At 35.3% G+C, this 21,198-nt stretch overlaps 2 protein-coding genes across 4 annotated transcripts; one reads left to right on the forward strand and one right to left on the reverse strand.

Moving 5' to 3' along the window:
* Window positions 1-1,960: 1,960 nt before the first annotated feature.
* Window positions 1,961-12,165, forward strand: LOC107774599 (uncharacterized). 2 transcript variants are annotated; one of them, XM_016594185.2, is made up of 5 exons: window positions 1,961-2,310; window positions 2,491-2,591; window positions 7,161-7,258; window positions 7,347-7,527; window positions 11,890-12,165. In XM_016594185.2, exons 1-4 carry the CDS (start codon window positions 2,133-2,135, stop codon window positions 7,495-7,497), a joined length of 528 nt encoding a protein of 175 aa, XP_016449671.1. In that variant the 5' UTR covers window positions 1,961-2,132; the 3' UTR covers window positions 7,498-7,527; window positions 11,890-12,165. The 2 variants fall into 2 exon arrangements, with proteins under 2 accessions (XP_016449671.1, XP_016449672.1); XM_016594186.2 differs by lacking the exon at window positions 11,890-12,165 and adding an exon at window positions 7,606-11,883.
* A 3,104-nt stretch (window positions 12,166-15,269) lies between these two features.
* Window positions 15,270-18,181, reverse strand: LOC107774597 (cyclin-dependent kinase inhibitor 3). Of its 2 annotated transcripts, none has more exons than XM_016594184.2 (3): window positions 17,601-18,181; window positions 15,737-15,937; window positions 15,270-15,649 (listed from the first exon to the last, which is right to left on the reverse strand). In XM_016594184.2, the coding sequence occupies exons 1-3, from the start codon at window positions 17,987-17,989 to the stop codon at window positions 15,580-15,582; spliced, it is 660 nt and encodes a 219-aa protein (XP_016449670.1). In that variant the 5' UTR covers window positions 17,990-18,181; the 3' UTR covers window positions 15,270-15,579. The 2 variants fall into 2 exon arrangements, with proteins under 2 accessions (XP_016449670.1, XP_016449669.1); XM_016594183.2 differs by having other exon boundaries at window positions 15,737-15,940.
* Window positions 18,182-21,198: the final 3,017 nt, after the last annotated feature.

Raw genomic sequence — 21,198 nt, forward strand, 5'->3', positions numbered from 1 at the left:
TGACTATTGCTCTGAGAGGCTGTACTTGCTTTTCATTTGTTGTTGCACTTAGTTGCTATCTGTTATTGTTGTAAAATTCTCTGAAAGATTTTATATCCGGATTACACGAACTTGAACTGTATAAAATTGATTTGACTTAAACTGCAGGATTTGAAAGCATGTCTATTCTTTGCTGGAATTACTGAAAGTGAACTATAATTGTGTAGCTCGTCATTATCTTCAATTCCTTATTTATTATTGTTACTTACTGAGTTGGTTGTACTCATACTACACGTAGATTCAGGTGTTCCCGGTCATAGCGAGTGTTGATTCTCTCGCACAATCGACTTTTTCGGAGATTCAGAGGTAGCTGCCGTGTTTCGCAGACCTTGCCTCTCCTTCCCTATCTACTTATGTACTACATTTGGTTTCAGATTATTATGGACCGTATTTTCCAGACTTGTATTCGTATTAGATGCTCATGTACTCAGTGATATCGGGTTTTGGAAGTGTTTATATATGTATTTATGAGTTTGTCTTTAGCTAAATTTAGATATTATGTTTTCAAACTCAAAAGATATGGTGATTTATTTAGATTGTCGGCTGACCTAGTATTGAGATAGGTGCCATCACGATGGGTGAGATTTTGGGTCGTGACAAAGAAGAAGTAACATCGGGAGAGAGAAGAAGAAAGTTTACCAGATTGAAGAAAAAATATTGGGCGAGAGAATAAATAAGGAATTAGAGTTTTTCATTATATAGCTATAAAATGCCAATTTTCTTGGGAATGCCTTTGCCAGACCTAATTTAAGGCTAAAATTACCAATTCTCTTTATGCATTGTCATATCATGCCTTTTTCCCTTATAAACTTTAACTTCAAATGGGCTCGAAAAATCCTAATTTTACCCTACCCAAATAGCAGGCTGGGTTAGACTGGCCCAACATGCCTAGTGTATTTTTACGGCATCTTATGGGAATATACCAAAAAAAATACAATTTACTAACAACTATCATGTTACAAAAAATAGCCCAAAAAATTATCCATGATATACAATATTCAAAAAGCATAAGCGAAAAAAGATTTTTTTTTCAATGGGTATTATTGCGATTCGTTAAAAATACATAGATGAGGAAATATATAAAATTTGACTAAGTTCGAAGGTGAGTTAGACTAGTTTGGAGTCAAAATTTATTATCAATGATAAATAATATTAAAAGAATTAGGCAAAAAAATATTCTTCTCAATGGGTATGGTTGGAATTCGTTGAAAATATATAGATGATGCAGTAAATAAAATTTGAGAAAGATTGGAAGTGATTTGGACTGGTTTGGTATCAAAATTCACAGTTAAAATCGAGTTTAAATGATTCTTCCGCGACACGTGTATCAAATATGTATCATGCATGTATGTCACACAAAGGTATATATGGATATATATGTGATATACATATGATACACAAATGATACATAACAATGTGATAAACATATGATCTTCTTCCATGTTCATTTTGTGTACTTCGAATTTGGTTCAAATTTCAATTCAAACCACTTAAAATCTCCATCAAATCATCTCAAAATTGAGATTCACATTCCTTAAAATGTACCCAATCTATTCCAATAAATACCCACTCAAAATAAATTCCAATTTCGAAAACCCAGATTTTTTAATTTAAGCTTAAGCAAGCTTCAATAATTGTCAATGGCATTTTCAGTTTAATCCTTCGACCCAATCCAACATACTAATGTTTAATAGTGATTTCTAAATCGAGTTAAGAACCTCGAATTTGAATTTCAACTTAAAGAAACTTAGAATATTACTGAAGTCTCAAAAAGTTTGAATTATCTTTGTGTTTTAGCAAACTAAATTTGTTACAAAATGATATTTGAGCTATTTTGATAGATATTTTATTTTGAATTAGTTTTGGTTAAAATTGTTTATGGACCTTTGGGTAGTTTTCCCCTCTAGTTACTCCTATTTGTTCAAAATTATGTAACAAGGGCAAAAGATACTTCCAAACTTGTGGACCATTTGAGTGAAAACCTCCTCCTCTAACAATTTAGGATTCTTCTTCTATTCTAATCTTCCAAAATCAGAATTGAGATACAGAGAATTTTCAGCAAGGAAGAGGGATTGCGATTGTGATTCTGATTCATGGATGTGTATTCATGGTTCCGACGAAGTCTCTCTAGAACTACTGCTACTACGACCACCGCTGTTACTGCTCAACCTAACGTTGAGGAGGAGGAGCTACTCTACGGCCTCACTGACCAATTACTCGATTTTATCAAATCCTTCTCCATTGATACCTTTCGCAACTTCTCTCTCCCAGGTTCCTTTTTCTTTTATTTTTGCTTTTCTTTTTAGTGAAATTGGGATTGATATGGTCAGACTCTAAGTAGTTTAGAATTGATAAATATTTATTGACATTTTTCTTATGTGGAGATTTACTTATTTAGCTTACATGCCGATATATCTTAATGTCTGAAATTGTAAAAGGTTTTGTTGTTAGATGAGGAGGATGGTAACAACGACGGCGGTGGAGATAATGTACGGAAAGATCTATCTGATTGGCAACAGCGTCATGCTTTGCTTGTTCTTTCCAAACTCAAGGTCTTTCCTTTTCTCCAACCCTTTTACTTTCTCTTCCCTTCAGGTTCTTAAAAGCTGTGTTAAAGGAAGATTTAGGACGTATATTTTGAATGTTTTTTTTTTGGTGAAGTAATTGGTTCATTACTGGCATCAAGAAGATGCATAAATTACAAAGGAGTGTAGCAATTGTTAGCTCCTTACAAATGTTTATACTAGTACTAGGGAGCAAACAAAATTCAAAAAACTCTCAGGGAGTTTATAGGGGATAGATAAGCCCAGTTATACAAATACATGAAGCATCTAGCCTTGAGTTTGTGGGGAGAAATTGATACTCCATCAAAACACCTGCTGTTTCTTTCATTCCAAATGCTCCAAAAAATAGCTGCAGGTATCATCTTCCATACTTTCCTGATGTTGCTATCAACTTTCCAGTAACTCCAAGACTCAAAAGCATCCCTGATATTATGTGGCATGACCCATCTAAGTCCAAAAAGTGATATAAACATACTCCATAAACAGAGGCGGACCCGGAATTTGAGCACGACGGGGGCACCACTGTATGCTAATCACTAGCGATAAAATTCGGCGTGCAACTCTTTGAAAACTTAACGATTATGATAACTTATCATCCAAGTATTATTAAAAAAAAAGTTCTAAAGAAAAAAAAATATATATATATATATATATATATATATATATATATATATATATATATATATAGAACAAATATATATATATATAGAGAGAGAGAGAGGGAGAGAGGGAGAGAGGGAGAGAGAAAGAGAGATTTTTTCGCAAAATGGGTGCTATGGGAAGAAAAGGAATAAAATTAATTAAGTTGACTATTGTGTATTAGTACTAAACTATAAATAAATTCAAAAAAAAAAGATAAAAGTAAAAAATAAAGCAATTTGCTATTAAATATAAATTATATTGTATTCAAAGAACTAAAATATTAATTAAGTTGACTATTATATATTAGTACTAAATTATAATTGAATTCAAAAAAAAGAGATAAAAGTAAAAGCAATTTGCTATTAGCTATTAAATATAAATTACACTGTACTCAAAGAATAAAAATAGAAAGGAGGAGGAAAAAGTTGAACGTGGGTTTCGAACTTGCGTCACCAGCAAAGTTGGGAATTTAAGTGCTCAAAGCAACCAGTTCTCCCATCTGCCTCTTTGTTTCTGGGGGCACACTTAAAATATTTAAGGGGTCCCATATAAATGTACATATATATATATATATATATATATATATAATACTATATACAGGCTTTTTGCCGAGGCTAACGGGGTCACGTGACCCCTCAACCCTTAACGTAGGTCCGCCTCTGTCCATAAATCTGTTGTAACATGGCATTGAAGAAAAAGATGGTTGTGAGTTTCGGCCTCCCTCTGGCACATGTAGCATCTATTCACAATCTGAAAATTCCTCTTGGCTAAGTTGTCTTGTGTCAGACAAGCCTCATAAAGTGCAGTCCAGTTGAAGCAGATGTAGCATCTATTCACAATCTGAAAATTCCTCTTGGCTAGGTTGTTTTGTGTCAGACAAGCCTCATAAAGTGCAGTCCAGTTGAAGCAGATGACTTTGGGTGGCAACTTGATTTTCCATATTAACTTCCAAGGCCAATGGTTAGTTATTACATTGTGAGTTCCTGCTAACTTGTAGGCTGCTTTAACCGAGTACTTTCCTGCATCTGCACTACCCCATTTGAACTGGTCAGGTACTAGAGTGTTACTTGAAAAATTGTTGAGTGAGGAAAGAAGTCTGAGTGGATCCTCATATTCCCAATCTTGCAACTTCCTTCTAAATGTTATGTTCCATGAGTTGCCTTCTCTGTACTGAAGAACTGTTGAATCTGGATCACCAGCCATTTGAAAGAGAGCAGGGTAGTCATTCCTTAGGGGTGTGTTGCCTAGCCATTTGTCCTTCCAGAGTTTTATTTGCTGTCCATCTCCAACTGCGAAGTGCTGGTTTTGTGAGAACTCCTCCCAGAGTTTGCAGATGCTCTTCCAAACTCCAACTCCATGTGGTGCTCTGGATAGCTTGGCACACCAATGGCTTTGGGTTCCATGCTTGGCATTGACAACTTTCTTCCATAGGCTTTGCTCCTCTTGTGTATATCTCCAAAGCCATTTCATCAATAAGCATTTGTTGTGCAAAGCTAAGTCCCTGACTCCTAGTCCACCTTGGTGCTTTGGTAAGATAACTTTAGACCACTTTACCAGGTGAAACTTGTGACCATCTTTAGTCCCTTCCCATAGAAAGTTCCTTCTGATCTTGTTAAGCTGCTTCTGGACCTTACTAGGCATCGGAAAGAGTGACATCTGGTAGGTTGGGATGCTGTCTAGGACACTACAGATTAGAGTTAGTCTTCCATCCATAGATAGTAGATTGGATAGTAGATTAGATGCATACAAGATCAAAAAGGAAGCAGAGTATAGGTTCCAACAGGAAATAAGTCACAGATAACTCATACAGGAAATGCATCAAATCTCAAGAGTTAAAGTCAAGGTTTTTCCTTTGCTACTCCTCCTATGGACTTGTAAAACTACACGTCCTATTACTTGCCTATATGTTTCATCCTTTGAGCTTGTTGAATTAGACTCTTTTGGTTTGATTAAGATTCTGACTTTCTTCTTGATTTCTGGTGGATTTCACGAAGCACAGAATTCACAAAACACTAATGTCTGAATATGTAAAATATGCAATTTTAAGTAAATACACGCACACATATACCTGCTAGTGCATTATTCTAAGTGGTTTGGAGGACTACCTTATCAAAAAAAAAAAGTGGTTTGGAGGACTATAACCAAGAATTAAGTTGATGTAGACAAACTCCTTTTACGAACAACAGTAAAGGTAATACACATAGTTAGTGAAAAGCTTCTAAGGCCCCACTTCGTCCTGCCTAGCAGGAAACAATGGAGCTTTTGTCATCATTTACTTCCCCCCATATATATATGGCAATATTTGACTGGAAAGGAAAGGAAGACTTCTGGTAATTGGTACATTAACTAAAGGTAAAAACTTACCCGATGGACCAAAGGTAAAAACTTACCCACATCGGGTGTTGACACCAAACTCTACCAATTTACCATGGTTAAGTGATTTTAATATGCGAAACATGTACTAACTAACCATAATTACGTGAGTTGAGTCTTTTTACAAACACATGGCATGCACCTATTGGTTTGGCATAAACACCCCGGTGCGGGTAAGATGTTACCCTAACTAAATGTCTTCGACACACCAAAGTACTCCTAGTATCTAGTAGGGCTCCCAACATGTCATGCCGATACCTATAAGTACATCATTAAGAGTAAAATGAGAATGTTAAAAAGAAACATAAAAATGTGTCGCATCTTTTCGGAACCGACCAAAAAGGAAGGATCGGCATGTGAAAGGGAAATAAAAGAGTATTCAGTTATGAAAGTGTTTTTTTTTTTTTTTTTTGGGTTACCTTATTGAAAAAATGGTTTAGTTTTTATACTGTAGCATGAGACAATACAAAGAACCTTGACCTGGTATAAGTTTATTTTGCTTGCTACAGTGACTAGACTAAATATCTCATGCAAGGTTTTTATACTTGCATTATGTTGATTTTCTTTGGGATCTAGAAATTTACTAGGTAGTGGATGCAGACTACAAATAATTTTAGTAGGGTAAAAGCCACAATTTTCCAAGTGAAAAGGTTAGGTGTATGAGTTGTTCTCTCTTTATATGGTTTTGGACAATATTAATCAGTTGAGATAGCTTTTGAGGTTATATTAGGCCCGATGTCCATTTCTTAACATGGTATCGGAGCAGACCCCTACTTGATTTAGGGATACCCAATGTTAGACCAGCTATGTTACGTCATTACACCCTTCAAAATTCAAATGTCCACTCCTGAGCATGCCAAAGGGTATTAGACTCTCACTTTGGTTAAGTGTATAGGTTTAGTCTCTTTATGTGGTTTTAGGCATTCCTCACCACCTTAGTGAGTTAAGCTCAATGTCCAGTTCTTAAGACCGAGCAAGTATTTTGGCCTTATCAGACCTTCTTTCTTAGATCGGTTGATGTAGTCGGGATTTTCAGCCATCTCCCTAGAAGATCCTAACACCAATCTACTAGGCTAGCAGCATTTCACAACTTGATAAACTAGTGACATGTGAAGTTGACAACTATGTGTTCACATTAAGAACCAACGTATGAAGAAAACGATTAGTTACTTTTTTGTCTTTTTGTTGTGTAGTATAGATGATCCTGCAGTCCTTCCCCTAAGCAGTATCTTGTGTGGAGTCTGAGTATTATATGCCTGTTCATATTGGTTGATGGCTATATCTGAGAGACATGTGTTAGTTTCATCAGCTCGCATCCATTCTTTTCCTACTTCCTGTTACACACCTGTACATTAATTCTTCTCTGGGTAAATTAATTTTCTACTGTGAGCTTACTTTTGGTTCATGCATTTTCAGAAGATAAAAAGAATTTGACTATAGTGGGTTTAGAGACCTGCACCAGCTTTATCAGTTTGCATTTAGTTGTGACAGCTTCTCTGTTAATTTGGTTTCTTAAATTTATTTCGTCAATGCTCCATTCAGGAACTCTCACAACTGAGGTTCAAATTATGTCCACGTTATTTGAAGGAGCACCAGTTTTGGGCGATATATTTTGCACTTGTTAAGGGTTATATTGCCAAGTAAGTTCCGTGTACTAACTTTGCAAATGCTGTTGTGCTTGTGCTTCTTACCCAGAGAAGATAAAGTTCAATTAATGTTGATGATCAGATATGAGCTACGTGCTATACAATTAGATACACTCAAACAGATAAGAATGGAAAATGAAAATGCACCAGATGTTTCTGCATGCGAAGTTGAGATGTCTGAAGCGAAGCAAACAACAGATGTATCACCTACAACTTCTGAGGAGCACAATTAGTATCTCATTGGATATATCATTAATTATCAGGTATGCGTTCATTTCCTCTGATCCTGAATCAACCTATTTGTTAAGCAAGCAAGTTCATGCACAAATTTTATGCAGCAGAAACCTTCATGTTTTTCTCAATTCCACCTTAGAACCATTTCAATGCAAGAAAAGTGCCCCATCTAAGAGCAACTGCCAAGTGTGCCTTCCTGTTCCTGGCATGTGTATTTGAAGGCAATGTAAAGAAACTAAAACAGAATATCTGAACATTCTGATTTGTGATAATAAAAAACTGGAAGTCAAGCAAAATTACAGATGAAAATGAGAAATGAAACTGATTGTTGAAATTGGAAATGCATGGACATCAAGAAAAGGAGCAAATATTTCAAATACTGACGTGTCACTTGATCGCTTTTGCTGTACCTATGTTACTGGAATTGATTATCTGGTATTAATCTGCTACTAAATCAAGCTGTTTGTTATTAAATCAATTGAGCAAGTTCATACAGAAATTTGATTAAAAAGCACCACTGCCATTCATTTATCTTAACTTCACCATAAAACCTATTTAATGCAACTGAGCAATGCCCACATAAGAGCAGTTCTTAAGCGTGCATGTGTCTCTGGCACGAGTATGCAAGGCAATGTGGGAAATATAGTTGAAAGATGGCGAATGAAATAGAAATGTATGTAATTTGCAATGGAAGATATTCGAGAATGGGAAGCAAGTTTGCTCGTGTCCCTAGCATGAGTATCTAAGGCAATGTAGGGAATATAGTTGGAAAATGGAAAGTGAAACAGGATATCTGAGATTTTCAAGGCAAAAAAAAAGGCAGCTCGGTGCACTAAGCTCCCGCTATGTGCGGGGTCGGGGAAAGGGCTGGACCACATTGGGTCTGGTAGCCTTACCTTGCGTTTTTGCAAGAGGCTCTTTCCACGGTTTGAACTCGTGGCCTCCTAGTCACACTGCGGCAGCTTTTACCATTGTGTCAAAGCTCCCCTTCAAAAACGGGAGGATATTCAAAAATTGGAAGTAAGTGAGCTCGTGTCCCTGGCATGAGTATTTAAGGCAATGTTGGCTATATAGTGGAAAATGGAAAATATATGTGTGAAACATGTGATTGAAATATTCAAAATTGGAAGCTGCTAGCAAAATTTAGATATAATGATGAAAAAAAGTCTAGTTGTCCTAATTTAAAAATCTATGGACACCGTGAAAGATGAGAAGATATTTTTACAATGTGATTTCTTACATAAATGTTTTTACTATGTCGCTGATTCTGACCAATTGCCTGATTCCATTTGGTTTTGGATTGCCAAGATTTTCTTCTCCTTCAACCTGTTAGGTTAGATGATATTTCTTCATACAAATTGACACAAATATCAGTTGGAATAGGGGAAGTGTTTCACAGTGACCTTTAAATTATAGTGGACATGTGAAAGGTGGCTGAAGCAGTGTCATGTGTATCTATTGTACTGCGACATCTCCATTCTCAAATTGCCATGTAAAAGAGTGCGAGATTGAAGAAACCACTGGCCCGATATGCCACGAGGAGGGCAGAATCCGATGTACATTAAGATTGGTACAAAGGATGTGAAAATTTGCCATGGATGGGGTTGGTTTGTTGTTTATGAGCCCTTTTTGCTTAACTGATTAAAATTAAGGGATAAGCACAATTTCTAAAGTTGGATTTTGTAAATAAGTTTTTACGTGTTTGGATAGAAAGTGCTAAAACTGATAGAGAGTTATTGATGTGTTTGTAAAAATGTGGATAAGCACTTTTACATTAAGATGACCGAAATGCCCTTAAAGTTGTCAAAAATATGAATTTAAAAGTATATTTACATGGAGAAAGGCAAACGACATACATGGAATGGAGAGCGAGTTAGGTGTTCTGTTCTGGAAGGGCATTTCGGGAATTACAAAAGTATTAGGGATAAAATAATACTAAAACTTTTGGTTTCTCAGAAAAATAGTAAAACTTTTGTAAAAATGATTTTGTCTTATAAACACTTGGTTATAACTTATAAGCACATTTGGTATCCACCAAATGCGTAAATAAGCAGAAAGTACTGATGAACTAGTTTGACCAGCTTATAAGCTCACCCAAACACCCTGGACATACATGGCCTTTTGCTGTTACCAACAGTTCCTCTTTTGTCACTGAAGTTGGTATTTATAAGGGAGACAACTAAATGCTCAATGTTGAGGTAGACACATATTCATTGAAACCTATAATAGATAATTATGTTATGTTATCCATCAAAAATAAATAGATAACTATTAATTCTTGATCTTTTCATTGTTCGAAATAGTATCAATAAGATGGTTGTAATACCTTTACAAGAAAAAAAATCAATGGTTCTCTATAAAATCCTCCTGATATACTGGTGGCATGTGCTCGTAATGATATGTATATTAGGGTCTTGAGCACAGAAGATCTAAGTTCCGGATTATCTATGCACTAGTTCGGAGTTAATCATTTCGTAACTCTGGTGGCGAGTAAGGGAAACGGCCACTTTATTAAACCTGATCATGCTGCTATCAGCATGAGATCTGTGGGGAAAGCCAGCTTGTTTTACCTGAATATGTGTGAGAATGAGAGAAAGACGGTTGAGGGAAATTGAGGCTAGTACAAGAAGATGCATGTCATTTTGCTGAAGTGAGTATTTAATCAAATGGTAAAACATGAATCTCCTCCTTGACTCTATTCCTGATAATATGGCAAGAAGACATTGTACTCGGAAGTGGAATATAGCAGCTCGAATAATCCTGTCCTATTCTTGGAGCAAGAGGACACTCAGAACTGAGCAACATGCTGCTTGTATAATCTACTGCTAATTTTTTGAAGACAATCTTCTCCCTTTCCAGCCACACTAGAGCATATCAAATGGACATTAGAAGATTCTAAGCCGCTGATGAGCTTAGTATATTAAGAACCATCAAATGAGAAGTTGATTGATCTAATTCGTATTTGCTTATATATACAAATGCACCTCTATCCTCAAACTCGCCTAAACTATACGATCTTTGTCAGTTCTTTACCTAAACTATCGACTGTCCCCAAAACCCCCTTGAACTATATCCCCCTTCATAATAAAAACCTCCCGTCACTTATGTGGCATATTGTGTGAAATAAGTCGCCTAAGAGCGCGTGAAGGGTAACAATAACCAGTAAAATGGGCCCCAGCTGACAAAAAGTAACAGCTAATTAGCCCCCGTTTTTAAAAACTTATATTTTCTCCTCTTTTTCTTTATATTACACCTTTCTCCATTTCTTCACCTTTCTTCTCCATTTTTTCACCTTCTCCATTTCTTCACCTTTCTTCTCCATTTTTTCACCTTCTCCATTTCTTCACCTTTCTTCTCCATTTCTTCATCTTAATCCATTTGAAATTCTCTCTGTTGCTTGAGTTTATTTTTTATCTTTCTCATTTTATCCATCCTTAGTTGTTACCCAAATTTATTTTTAAGAACTTATTAAACTAACATAAAAAGACCCGAAATCTAAAACTAACAACAGGCAGCATGCATGCAATTATATATTCGACAAACCAACATCAACAATCAGAAAGATGTAACAATTCAAAAAAAAGACCCAAAATTTTCTACTCCGAACTAAATCGTAGCACCTACCTATCATAATTTCGTAACAAAAATAATAGGGAATAAAGAATAGGACCTGTATTGAAGTTATCTTCTTTAATAATCTTCAGAATCTTCAAACAATCTTCAGAACTAAATGAATCTTCAGTACCCTAAACCCTAATTTTTTACACTGATTCACCAGCAAAACCCGAAATTTACTCCCGATTCGAAATAGCAGCAACACTAAGAAGAGAAATCGATGGTTGCAACAATAAGATTAAGGTGATTAAGAAGAGAAATCGAAAGTGTCTCTCATCTCCGATGAGAGAAGTTTTCGGATGAGAGCAAAGAGACCATTTTTGCTGAGAAGAAATGACCGACTAGTAAGGTAAAATCCCCTTTTAATTTTTACCACGCAATTAAATTAATATATGCTAATTAAGCCCGTTTTAAGATTAAGGTAATTAATTATCCACGTGGCACGCCACATGGCAGGTTTTAAAACTTAATTAGAGCATGTATCATACGCACTAGTAAGATTGAGACGGGGGGTTTTATTATGAAGGGGGATATAGTTCAGGGGGTTTTTGGGGACAGTTGATAGTTTAAGTAGGGAACTGACAAAGATCGTATAGTTTAGGCGGGTTTGAGGGTATTCACTCTTAGAAATATTCACATTTGATGTTCCTCAATCACTTTGTTGAGTTTCGGCAAGCTAGAGTTTAACGAGATACTTGTGAAGAAATGTCTGTAGAGCAACAAATTGAGTGTCGTCGCATCGTATCTTTATTATTTGAATCTTATGTCCTTCGCAGATGCTGCTGACTGCTGACAAACTGTGCAAGTTACAAGGTGTATTATAGTTCTGTAAATGCTCAGAAGATCAGACTTTCCATTGAGTAGATGTTAGGATTAATCTAGGTTGGTTAAATTACATTTTCTGCTTCTCATGGTGGTTAACTGTAAGTTATCTTAATGTAACTGCTTGGTGAGCTTTTGTTCCCGGCTGACCTCAATTTATTCATGGTACTAGCTAGCTTGATGATGTCAAACCAGATAAATATTATGAGATTGCACATCAAATGTCTGTCCTTGCTATGTGTTGAATTTTCATCTCTTTATGAAGTGTTTCTTCTCGAGATTGTGGGGTTAATCCACTGGAGAAATGATTTTCTTTCGTGTGTCTAACAGAAGAGTGCCAATTGATTTGAATAGTTGATTTGTCTGAAAAATTACAAATTTTGTGTGACCGGTTGTTTTCATGCATCAAACTCGCCGAAGAGGAAATTTTGAGGAAAAGCAAAGTTAGGTTCTTGTTTAGTCTGAGACTCGTTTCATATTAAAATACAGCTGAACAAACAATGATACGTTAGAAAACAGAAGGTTGAGCATGTTTAGGCAATTTTCCTTCAAAATATTTACATAACTTTTACAAATAATTAATTTTTGTCTACAGTAGAGGAACTAGTATTATCAGCTCCCAAGGTAGCTAAGCCCCAACTTTGAAAAATAATCTAAACCTCTGATCAAGGATAAAACAATTTCAAACTATTCTACAATACATGTTGAAGGGGAAGGAGTTTCCATAGTTTGCATCGAACACAAAGTTCAATGTAAATTATGGGAACAGTAAAGTGACCAATGAACAGTTCACGAGTATAGTTTATGGGGGAAAGAAGTTTGGGTAGTACTAAAAAACAGTGAAGCAGTGGTGTAATGCGAGGTTGGAAGACACTGAAGCAGTCCATTAACTGACTTTCTCTCACTGAAAACAATGACAAAAGTAAAAGGAGAAGAATCTGTTGGGGGAAGATGTCAATCCTGAAATTGACAGTGTTGCTTTTTTATCTTACACTATAGAGTAGTATAGTATTTTTTAAGCTTTACAATTCACTCCACTACCCTACTTCATTCAATGAATTCTGGAATCATCATCATTGTCTCTCAGAATAGCAGAACTTCCTCCATTGCAAAATAAGTACTCTTAGCATTTAAGACAAACTAATTTGGTCTGAAATAAGTGTCACTTTTAAAAACTATGAGGCAATAATTATTTTTTTCCCCAAGTTTATAGTTGCTTCAGTAAATGGTCTAAGAGATAAAGGGCAACTTATTTATATAAGCGGTATAGTTTAAGCTATTACTATAACTTATTAGTGAGTTAGCTACCATATTATCAGGTTATTGTTTAATACTTGTAATAAAGATATAATTCTAATTACCTTATAAATGATCTAATAATGTACATAAATATTTCTTATGATAAACTCTTTTTCTAAAACCAAGCATTCAACTTCAAATGGCAATACTCAAGAGGGAATGTAGTTTACTGAGTTCATCTGAATCCAATATTTTTGATGCGAAGTATAGGGTAATGTATAAAAATTCACTAAAATTAAAACAAATAGGTTTAATTCTAAAAACGTTTGAGTTAAATCCTTCGCTTGCGCAATAACTATACATTTTAATGAAAGGCATGAAATGCACTTTAAAACTTGTGATACCTTGCATCAAAGTGAGCAGGCATCTCAAGTACTCTTTGAAGTGCTAAAACTAGATTTCCTTTTTAACTTCCAGATTCTTTGTTTGAAAAGTGAAAAACCGAAAAGTAAACAGTTAGCCCATTGAGCTCTTAATTAAAATGAAAGAGCAAAACAGACAGCTTCTTTATTGTGTGCAATTTCCTCATCATGACATAAAGAGCAACACAACAAAATTGCTTTGTTTCTTAGCTTTTGAGATCTCTCAGTGAGAAGCTAAAGAATGAAAGCACAAATTTGCCTAAGTATAGCATTCACCTAAAGATAACGCTAAAACAAGTTATTGCAAAGCGCTGGTTTGTGTCCAAATTATGCACTACCTAGCGATATCTGCTCAGGTCCCAAATTGAAATTTACTTTGTATTATGTTCAAGACTTGACATAAATCTACAAAACAAAGGGGAACTCAAATTAAGTTGAAAGTACAAATGGTACAAACATGAGAGAAGTGGAAACCATTAAATCTACAATTTGATCATCAATTCTCATATGAATTGGTAAGAAAAAGCCGAAAGGGTACAATGTTGCATGTGAGGGAGCAAACAAACAAACACGAGGGAGGGGGGGGGAGGGGGGGAAGTATTTGGGACTTCACGCACATTATTAAATGCACACCTGTGAATGATATTATTATTACTAGCTGGGCAGCTTGAGAAAAACAGGACAATACAATATACGAATCCATAATAATAATGGCAAAACCACCAACCACCACACAAACTCCATTGCCACTTGACATTGATACTTCTGACTAAACCAAGGAGTAGGAAAACCCAATTATATATACTGGTCCCAATTGGATTACTTATATTTCACTGTTTATATGGATAAATTACACTTGAAAAATAAAATTATGTTATATCCATGCTATCCAAATATTTCATGCTTTATCATCTGATTACAAAGTTAATTTTTGCCCCCTTAACGAGTGTACGACAGAGAGCAAGGAACAGCTTAAGCACTGTTGATGCGCATTCTGGGAAGATCCCCTTAGGTTAGTTGATAATAGGCAGCTTATGCTTTCGCTAAGGGTCTTCCGGCAAACAACATTTTAAGGTAGAGATAAGGTCTGTATACACACCCCTCCTATGGAATTATATTGGGTTTCGCTTTTGAAACATCACATGTTAAGTTTTTCAGGAGAGAATCACATGGCACAGGGCCTCCCATGAAATGATCAATCCCCATTAGAATCAGTCCTTTGCAGTACGCCTGGGATATATTAGCAAGCCCAACTAATTCCTGCTCACTCTGCCTATTGGTGATAAATGAAAATATTGAATTTGGTCACACCACAATCCAAATGGAGCTTTGGTTCTTTGGATTGAACATAAGTAATAAGACTATCCTCATATTACACTCTAGTGTGGGGAAGAGGGATAGGTCTAAGCCCTACTTTGCTAAAGAATTTTCAACTAATATTCTAGTTGGACGGTATAAAATGGTTACAGTTCCAGACAGTACAAAATTGACTCTTTATTTAGATCGTTACTGAAATTTTTTTTGTCGAATACGTAAGTCGTTCAGAAATAGTTAAAACATTTGTCTTTGTAAAGTAAAGGGCGAGATTTTATAACCATAGAATTGACTGTAGAGAAAAAGTACACCTTTGATGTCACATGCAACTATTATCGAGTGGATAATAAAGGGGGAGTGGAAAGCTAAACCCTAAATTGATTGAAAAAACAGATGGTACATAAGGTGTTGGCTATGTCACCTTGCAAGTTACAAAGATAGTCAAAGCCTAATTTGACAATTTATGCCCTATTCTACAGTACAGCTTCCAAATTGTTAGTCATGTGTAATTCTGCCATCTGACAGACAACTTTAACTACACCCACTCTCTTTATACAACAATTTTTGGTTGGGGGAGAGACAAACATAAAATATCCACCAACTTCATGCCCCCTTTTTTCAAATTTCTTCTTCACAGCAAATTAGGGAAAACTGATGACTTTCTCCAGCTCAGTAATCCACCCTAATCCATTCATACCGGCCAGTAAGCGGTAAATCGTTTACCACATCAAAGTTGTACCTATTGATGAAAAACAAAATTTTCACATTAGTCGACAGTAAAACGCGTTTAAAGATGACAGTATCCGTTGAATTGAATACTACATACTTCTCCATAAAAAGGCGCTGTTGTTGCTGCTCGGCAAAGGTGAAAAATTCCTCCATTTCTTGAGCTGAAGGGATGTTTCTAAGAATAGAGTCCCTTGTTCTTTGAGCTGTTGTGTTTAAGTTTGTTCGCCTTGTCGCGGAACCAGGGTTGACCGTAGCATCGGCTTCCATCACCAGGCTACAAGGTGTGCTTTCTCTAGTGCTTCTTTTAAAGGAAGAAAAACGAACAAAACACACGACAACTATCAGTTACAAAAACCACTTAGTCACTAAAATCAGACATGCAATCAAAGAAAGCATATTCAGTGAGACAACATCACATTTTGCTGGAACTACAATAGAGAAATCACTATAAATTTAAGGTGCAATTACTTCCATCTTATAAAGCTCTATATTACCTATATTTTGGGGATAATAACTATCTAATCCAAATTTATTTCTACACCACCCCCACCCATACCCCAAAAAGGGACAACTATAGTACTGAAAACAAAAAATTGCTAGGTTTCAGCAATGTAAATACACTGAGGGTGAAAAGGGATATCCTATTTTTAACCTAGAATATAGCTGAGGATTTTGCCTTTGCTACTCAGATATTTGGCCCCATGACTAGGACAAGTCATTGGAAAAAAAACATGGTGCAAAAATAGTTTTAGATGTCTATAAACTTTTATATTTTGCTACATTTACAATTAGATCCATGACAACCAAACCCAAATTGCTTCTTTTTTCTTACCCCATTTTACTGACTAAACTGAGCTAATGTTCCGCTATACCTCATTAGTACATCTGAATAAACATATATAGCTCTGTTATGACCAGTCTACAGTGCTTAAGAAAATGATTCTAGTCAAAAAAAAGAACTGAATATCCAACTTGTTAACAGAAAAACATAGATCCAGTTAACTAAGCAGTCTGCAAAAATCTAGTCCAAGCCTCACTTTTCACTTGCTACTACATACTAAGTTTACTGTAGGAAAAAAGTAAGGGAATTCCATAAAAAATGAAACATTTTGCTGCAGTTAAAGTATTAAACTATTTTTGCAATGTGTTGCTCTTTCTAACAGTACATGATAAGTTTCTTTTTTATGCAGTGGAACATGGTATTTCCAAAGGCTGTCTGCCATAAGATACAAAATGGCAATTAGTTAATTCTTCTCATGTAGATCTAACAGCTCAAACACAATACTACACAAAAATTCCGCTAATTCAGAAGGTTGAAAAGATGACTAAATTTGTACTTAATAAAGAAGGAAAATAGATGACCAAAATCTTGAGACACCCGAATGGTGAGAAAAGAAAAGGTTTTAGGTTCATGAGTAGCATAAAAGAACTATAGACCAGTAATTTCATCTTTTCCTTGACCAAAGGAGAGAAAACTAACAAAGCAACAATTTTTAATGAATTTATAACTTAGCAAATGAAGAGAAAGAACATTTAGACAAACAGAAAAATAACTTCAACCATGAAAAATGCTGTAGAATATTAAAAGCATCATTCCTCTTCAAACTTTAACAAAATTTACAAAGAAACTGAAAAAGCATTTAAAAAAAAGTGGTACCCACGAATGCAACACCAAAAGAGGAAACTAAAAGAAACTATTTTTTTGTGAATGCGAAAGTCGCTCAAAGGGCGCTTTCAAACAAAAGCAACAAACTCTTTTACACCTTCAAAACTCTTTTTCCCCTTAGTATTATCCACAAAAAATTGCAAAGCAATAATCTTTTTCTCTCGTTCCCGCCTTAAACCCGTAAAACATATTGATTGATAAAAAAAATCGGGGCAAAACACAATACAAACCACATTAAGAACAAAATAGTTGAGTTTGATAAGCATGCAGACTAAAGAGGAAGTTTTTGTTGTACCTATCTCTGTGTTCAAAATCAAGAGTATTCTCTCCAAATGAAATTTCATTCACATCCAAGAAACCATCTTTTTGTGTAATTGAAACAGACCCAACAGAGCGAGACACTAAAAACCTCGAATCAGATTTTGGGTTTTCCTCTGTGTGAAGGTTCTTGGTCTTTCTGTGGTCGGAGAGAGGGGTGGGTGGTTTCTCAAGGCGGCGGGAACGAAGCTGAAGGTAACAAGAGTCTGAAGCAGAAGCAGACGGCGGCGGCGAAGTGGAGGAAGAGTGAAGGCGCTGAAGGGCTAGGGTTCTTGCTCTGGTGCGAACACCGAGTGGAGTTGCCTGTGACACCTCCATCACTGCCACGTCCCCTGTTATTTTAGCTTTTCTCATATACTTTCCCATTTGATGAAGTGAAAAGAGAGAAGATTCTCTATTTTGAAAATGGGGAAAAATGAAGAGGTAGAAGCAGAAGAAGGAGAAGAGGCGGGGAAGGGTTTGATTTGTAAAGGGAAGAGGAGAGGGAGGGAAAGGGGCAAAGAAGAGAAAAAAGGGGGAGATGAGTGATGGGGTTGGGTTTTGATTTAGGTGAAGTTAGGGTTGAAACGGGATACTTATGAGTCAGGGACTCAACAGTAACGTTAAACACTTTCTTTTTCTTTTTTCCTTTTCCCTTCTCTTTTTTTTTGGGTGGGGGGGGGGGGCGTTTTTACTTGTTTCTTTTTTCTTTAACTTTTTGTGTTATCAAAATTAACTTTTATATTAAATTTATGTAATTAGAAGCTACTTATTAAAGTAATGAAACTTGTAATTTTTATATTAAAATAATTAAAATACAAAAATGAAAGAACTAGAAATAATAAATAATTGATTCTCCAATTAATAAATATATATCTGTATCCAAAATAGTTTAAATTGACGACAGAGAAGTCTATCTATCGATTACTAATAAGTACAACTTTTTTCACAAGAATTATTTTGTTATAAATTATAAGTTGCCGTTATAAAGTTTTGAATATCATGGCATTCGTAAGAGATTAAAGATTATATGTGATCTCATGATAATGATATCATCAAGTGGGATATTTCAAATATCATGCTTTCTAACCCTATTATAATGTAGCAAATATTAAATAAAGTAGAAATGCTTGTAAATATGCTTATAAATAATCAAAGCATTTATGCGCGTTGCCTTACTTAATTTCATATTTGATTCCTAATTTTCAATGATTTTATGGCCTCTTCCAATGATATTAGATTTTTAGATAGTCATTTGTGATTAAAAGATTGTGAAACATATAAATTTGCTTGAATAACCAGGCACACTATCAAATTTTAAATAGTCAACTGTGATTATAAGATTGTGAAACATATATAACTTCGTTTTTATCATACCCCAGAATTGACGCACCAACCTCCATGTGGTAGATCCTATGTAGATACTAGATATTCTCCATCCCCATTTTTTTTTTTTAAATTTAATTCAAATATTTCATCTCTATAATTTTTTTAAAAGAATTTAACCTAATATCTTACTCTCTCCGGTCCATAATAAGTAACTTTTTGCCTTTTTATTTTGGTCCAAAATAAGTAACATTTTACATAATCAAGAAAAAATTAATTTTATTTTTTCAAACTTTGCCCCTCTTTACAAATCCCAATATGTCAAGTTAACAATATGCTAATTTTAACTAAGGATAATTTAGTTAAAATACTTCTTTCGGTACACAATAAGTAATTTTTTGGTTATTTTCACACAGATTAAGAAATCCACCTTTTAAAATTAATTAGCAATGAAATTGACCATATTAACATTTACTATCTCTTCACATAAACACTCCTAACACATACTCCAACACTATTTACTCCAAGGGTAATGTAGGAAAAAGATTGTCACGACCCAAACCGATGGGCCACGACGGGCACACGGTACCTTACTCAACCGAGTACCAACGTAACGTATCTTTCTTATTGCATTATCATATACATGTGACATACGGGCCTAATAGGTCAACATGATCATTTATAAACTCAAAACATAGGTCGACAAGGCCATACAATCTTTCACGTATACGACATATGTCTACAAGCCTGTAAGAGTACATAAATGTCATAAAGGTCGGGACAGGGCCCTGCCATACTAATCAGTACATGTCCTAATCATACTGACCACATAAGCAACTCCGGAGTAAATGGAGTGCACCAACACCTTCCGCTGAGCTGATAGCCTACTTGGAGGACTCTCGACCTGTCTATCAGGACCTACAGGTATGAAACGCAACGTCCCCAGGCAAAAGGGACGTCAGTACCAATAATGTACCGAGTATGTAAGGCACATAAATAAGTACATAATATACATGAAAGAAATATAGAGTAAATAACTCAACCTGTAAGTCTGGATAACTCTGTAAATCATGAAATAATTATAATGTCATGCATATGCATATAAATGTCATGTCGTGCATAGGTACATGTTTCATAATATCATTAGGCCTCTGAGGGCATCCCGTCATATCATCTCGGCCATTGTGGGCAAAATCATCAACGTATACCAACTGATCAGGTGGTGGTGCATATATGATCAGGTGGTGGTGCGTATATAACGCCATAACCTTTTTCCATATCTCATATACATATAATATACATATATACGCGTATATAACGTCATCTGGTTATGGGTCAATGTGCATGTATAAATGCATGAAATGCATATGAAATACGTTAATAAAATCTCTCGGTACGTCATAAGACCATTATGCCTCTGATTAATATCATGAAATAAACTTTACCAACTTACGTATTTTTGAGACCCATGAACAGATGATAAAATAATATAACATGTGAAAAATCAAGAACATAAGCATCTCTAATATTTATATGAATAGAGTCATGTGTGAAAATAGTGCATTTGCTCGTTTCGTTTGTGTCGTATGGATCATGCCAAAATAAATAAGGAATAGCCTTAACATACCTGGAGTAGGGAAAATCCGTATGATATTCTTGGAAAATGTTGCACCGTACTCCTTTAGAATCACAAAATCTCACATTGCTAAAGTGCTAAGAAATTTCGTTGGAATTCTTCTGTTTCAAGAAATCTTGTTGAGATCTTGTTAGATTGGGGTCACGTCTGTTTTTGAATATTTGTAGTATGAAGAAGATTATAAGATTGTTGATTATGTTAAGGCCAAGTGAAGACCACAATGCCAAACTTTTAATGTCTTAGTAGTCTTTAGGTAAGTGTCATTTGTATGACACCTTGGATGGCCACCTTTCATTTTATATCATGAGTCATTTAACTTAAATGGGGGGCTGCCCTTTAATCCTTATCCAACACAATTCCTTAATTAATTGGATAATATCCCATTATCTAATAATTAACCAATCACCCACATAATTAAGAATTATATCAAATTACTTAAAATACTATTCACTTTTAACATACCTTGTATATCTTACTATCATGGTCATGTAGTACCTTGTATGACACTAGTTCATAAATACCGGATATTATAGCTCGGTCCGTATTTTATCCCAAATTTCCAAGCTTTGACGAAACACATTTTCTTTGATTTGCTTACCCTCTCACCTTTACGAATTTACTTATCCCTTGCTTG

The sequence above is a fragment of the Nicotiana tabacum genome, chromosome 19 (genome assembly GCF_000715075.1).
Source record: "Nicotiana tabacum cultivar K326 chromosome 19, ASM71507v2, whole genome shotgun sequence".
Taxonomy (NCBI): domain Eukaryota; kingdom Viridiplantae; phylum Streptophyta; class Magnoliopsida; order Solanales; family Solanaceae; genus Nicotiana; species Nicotiana tabacum.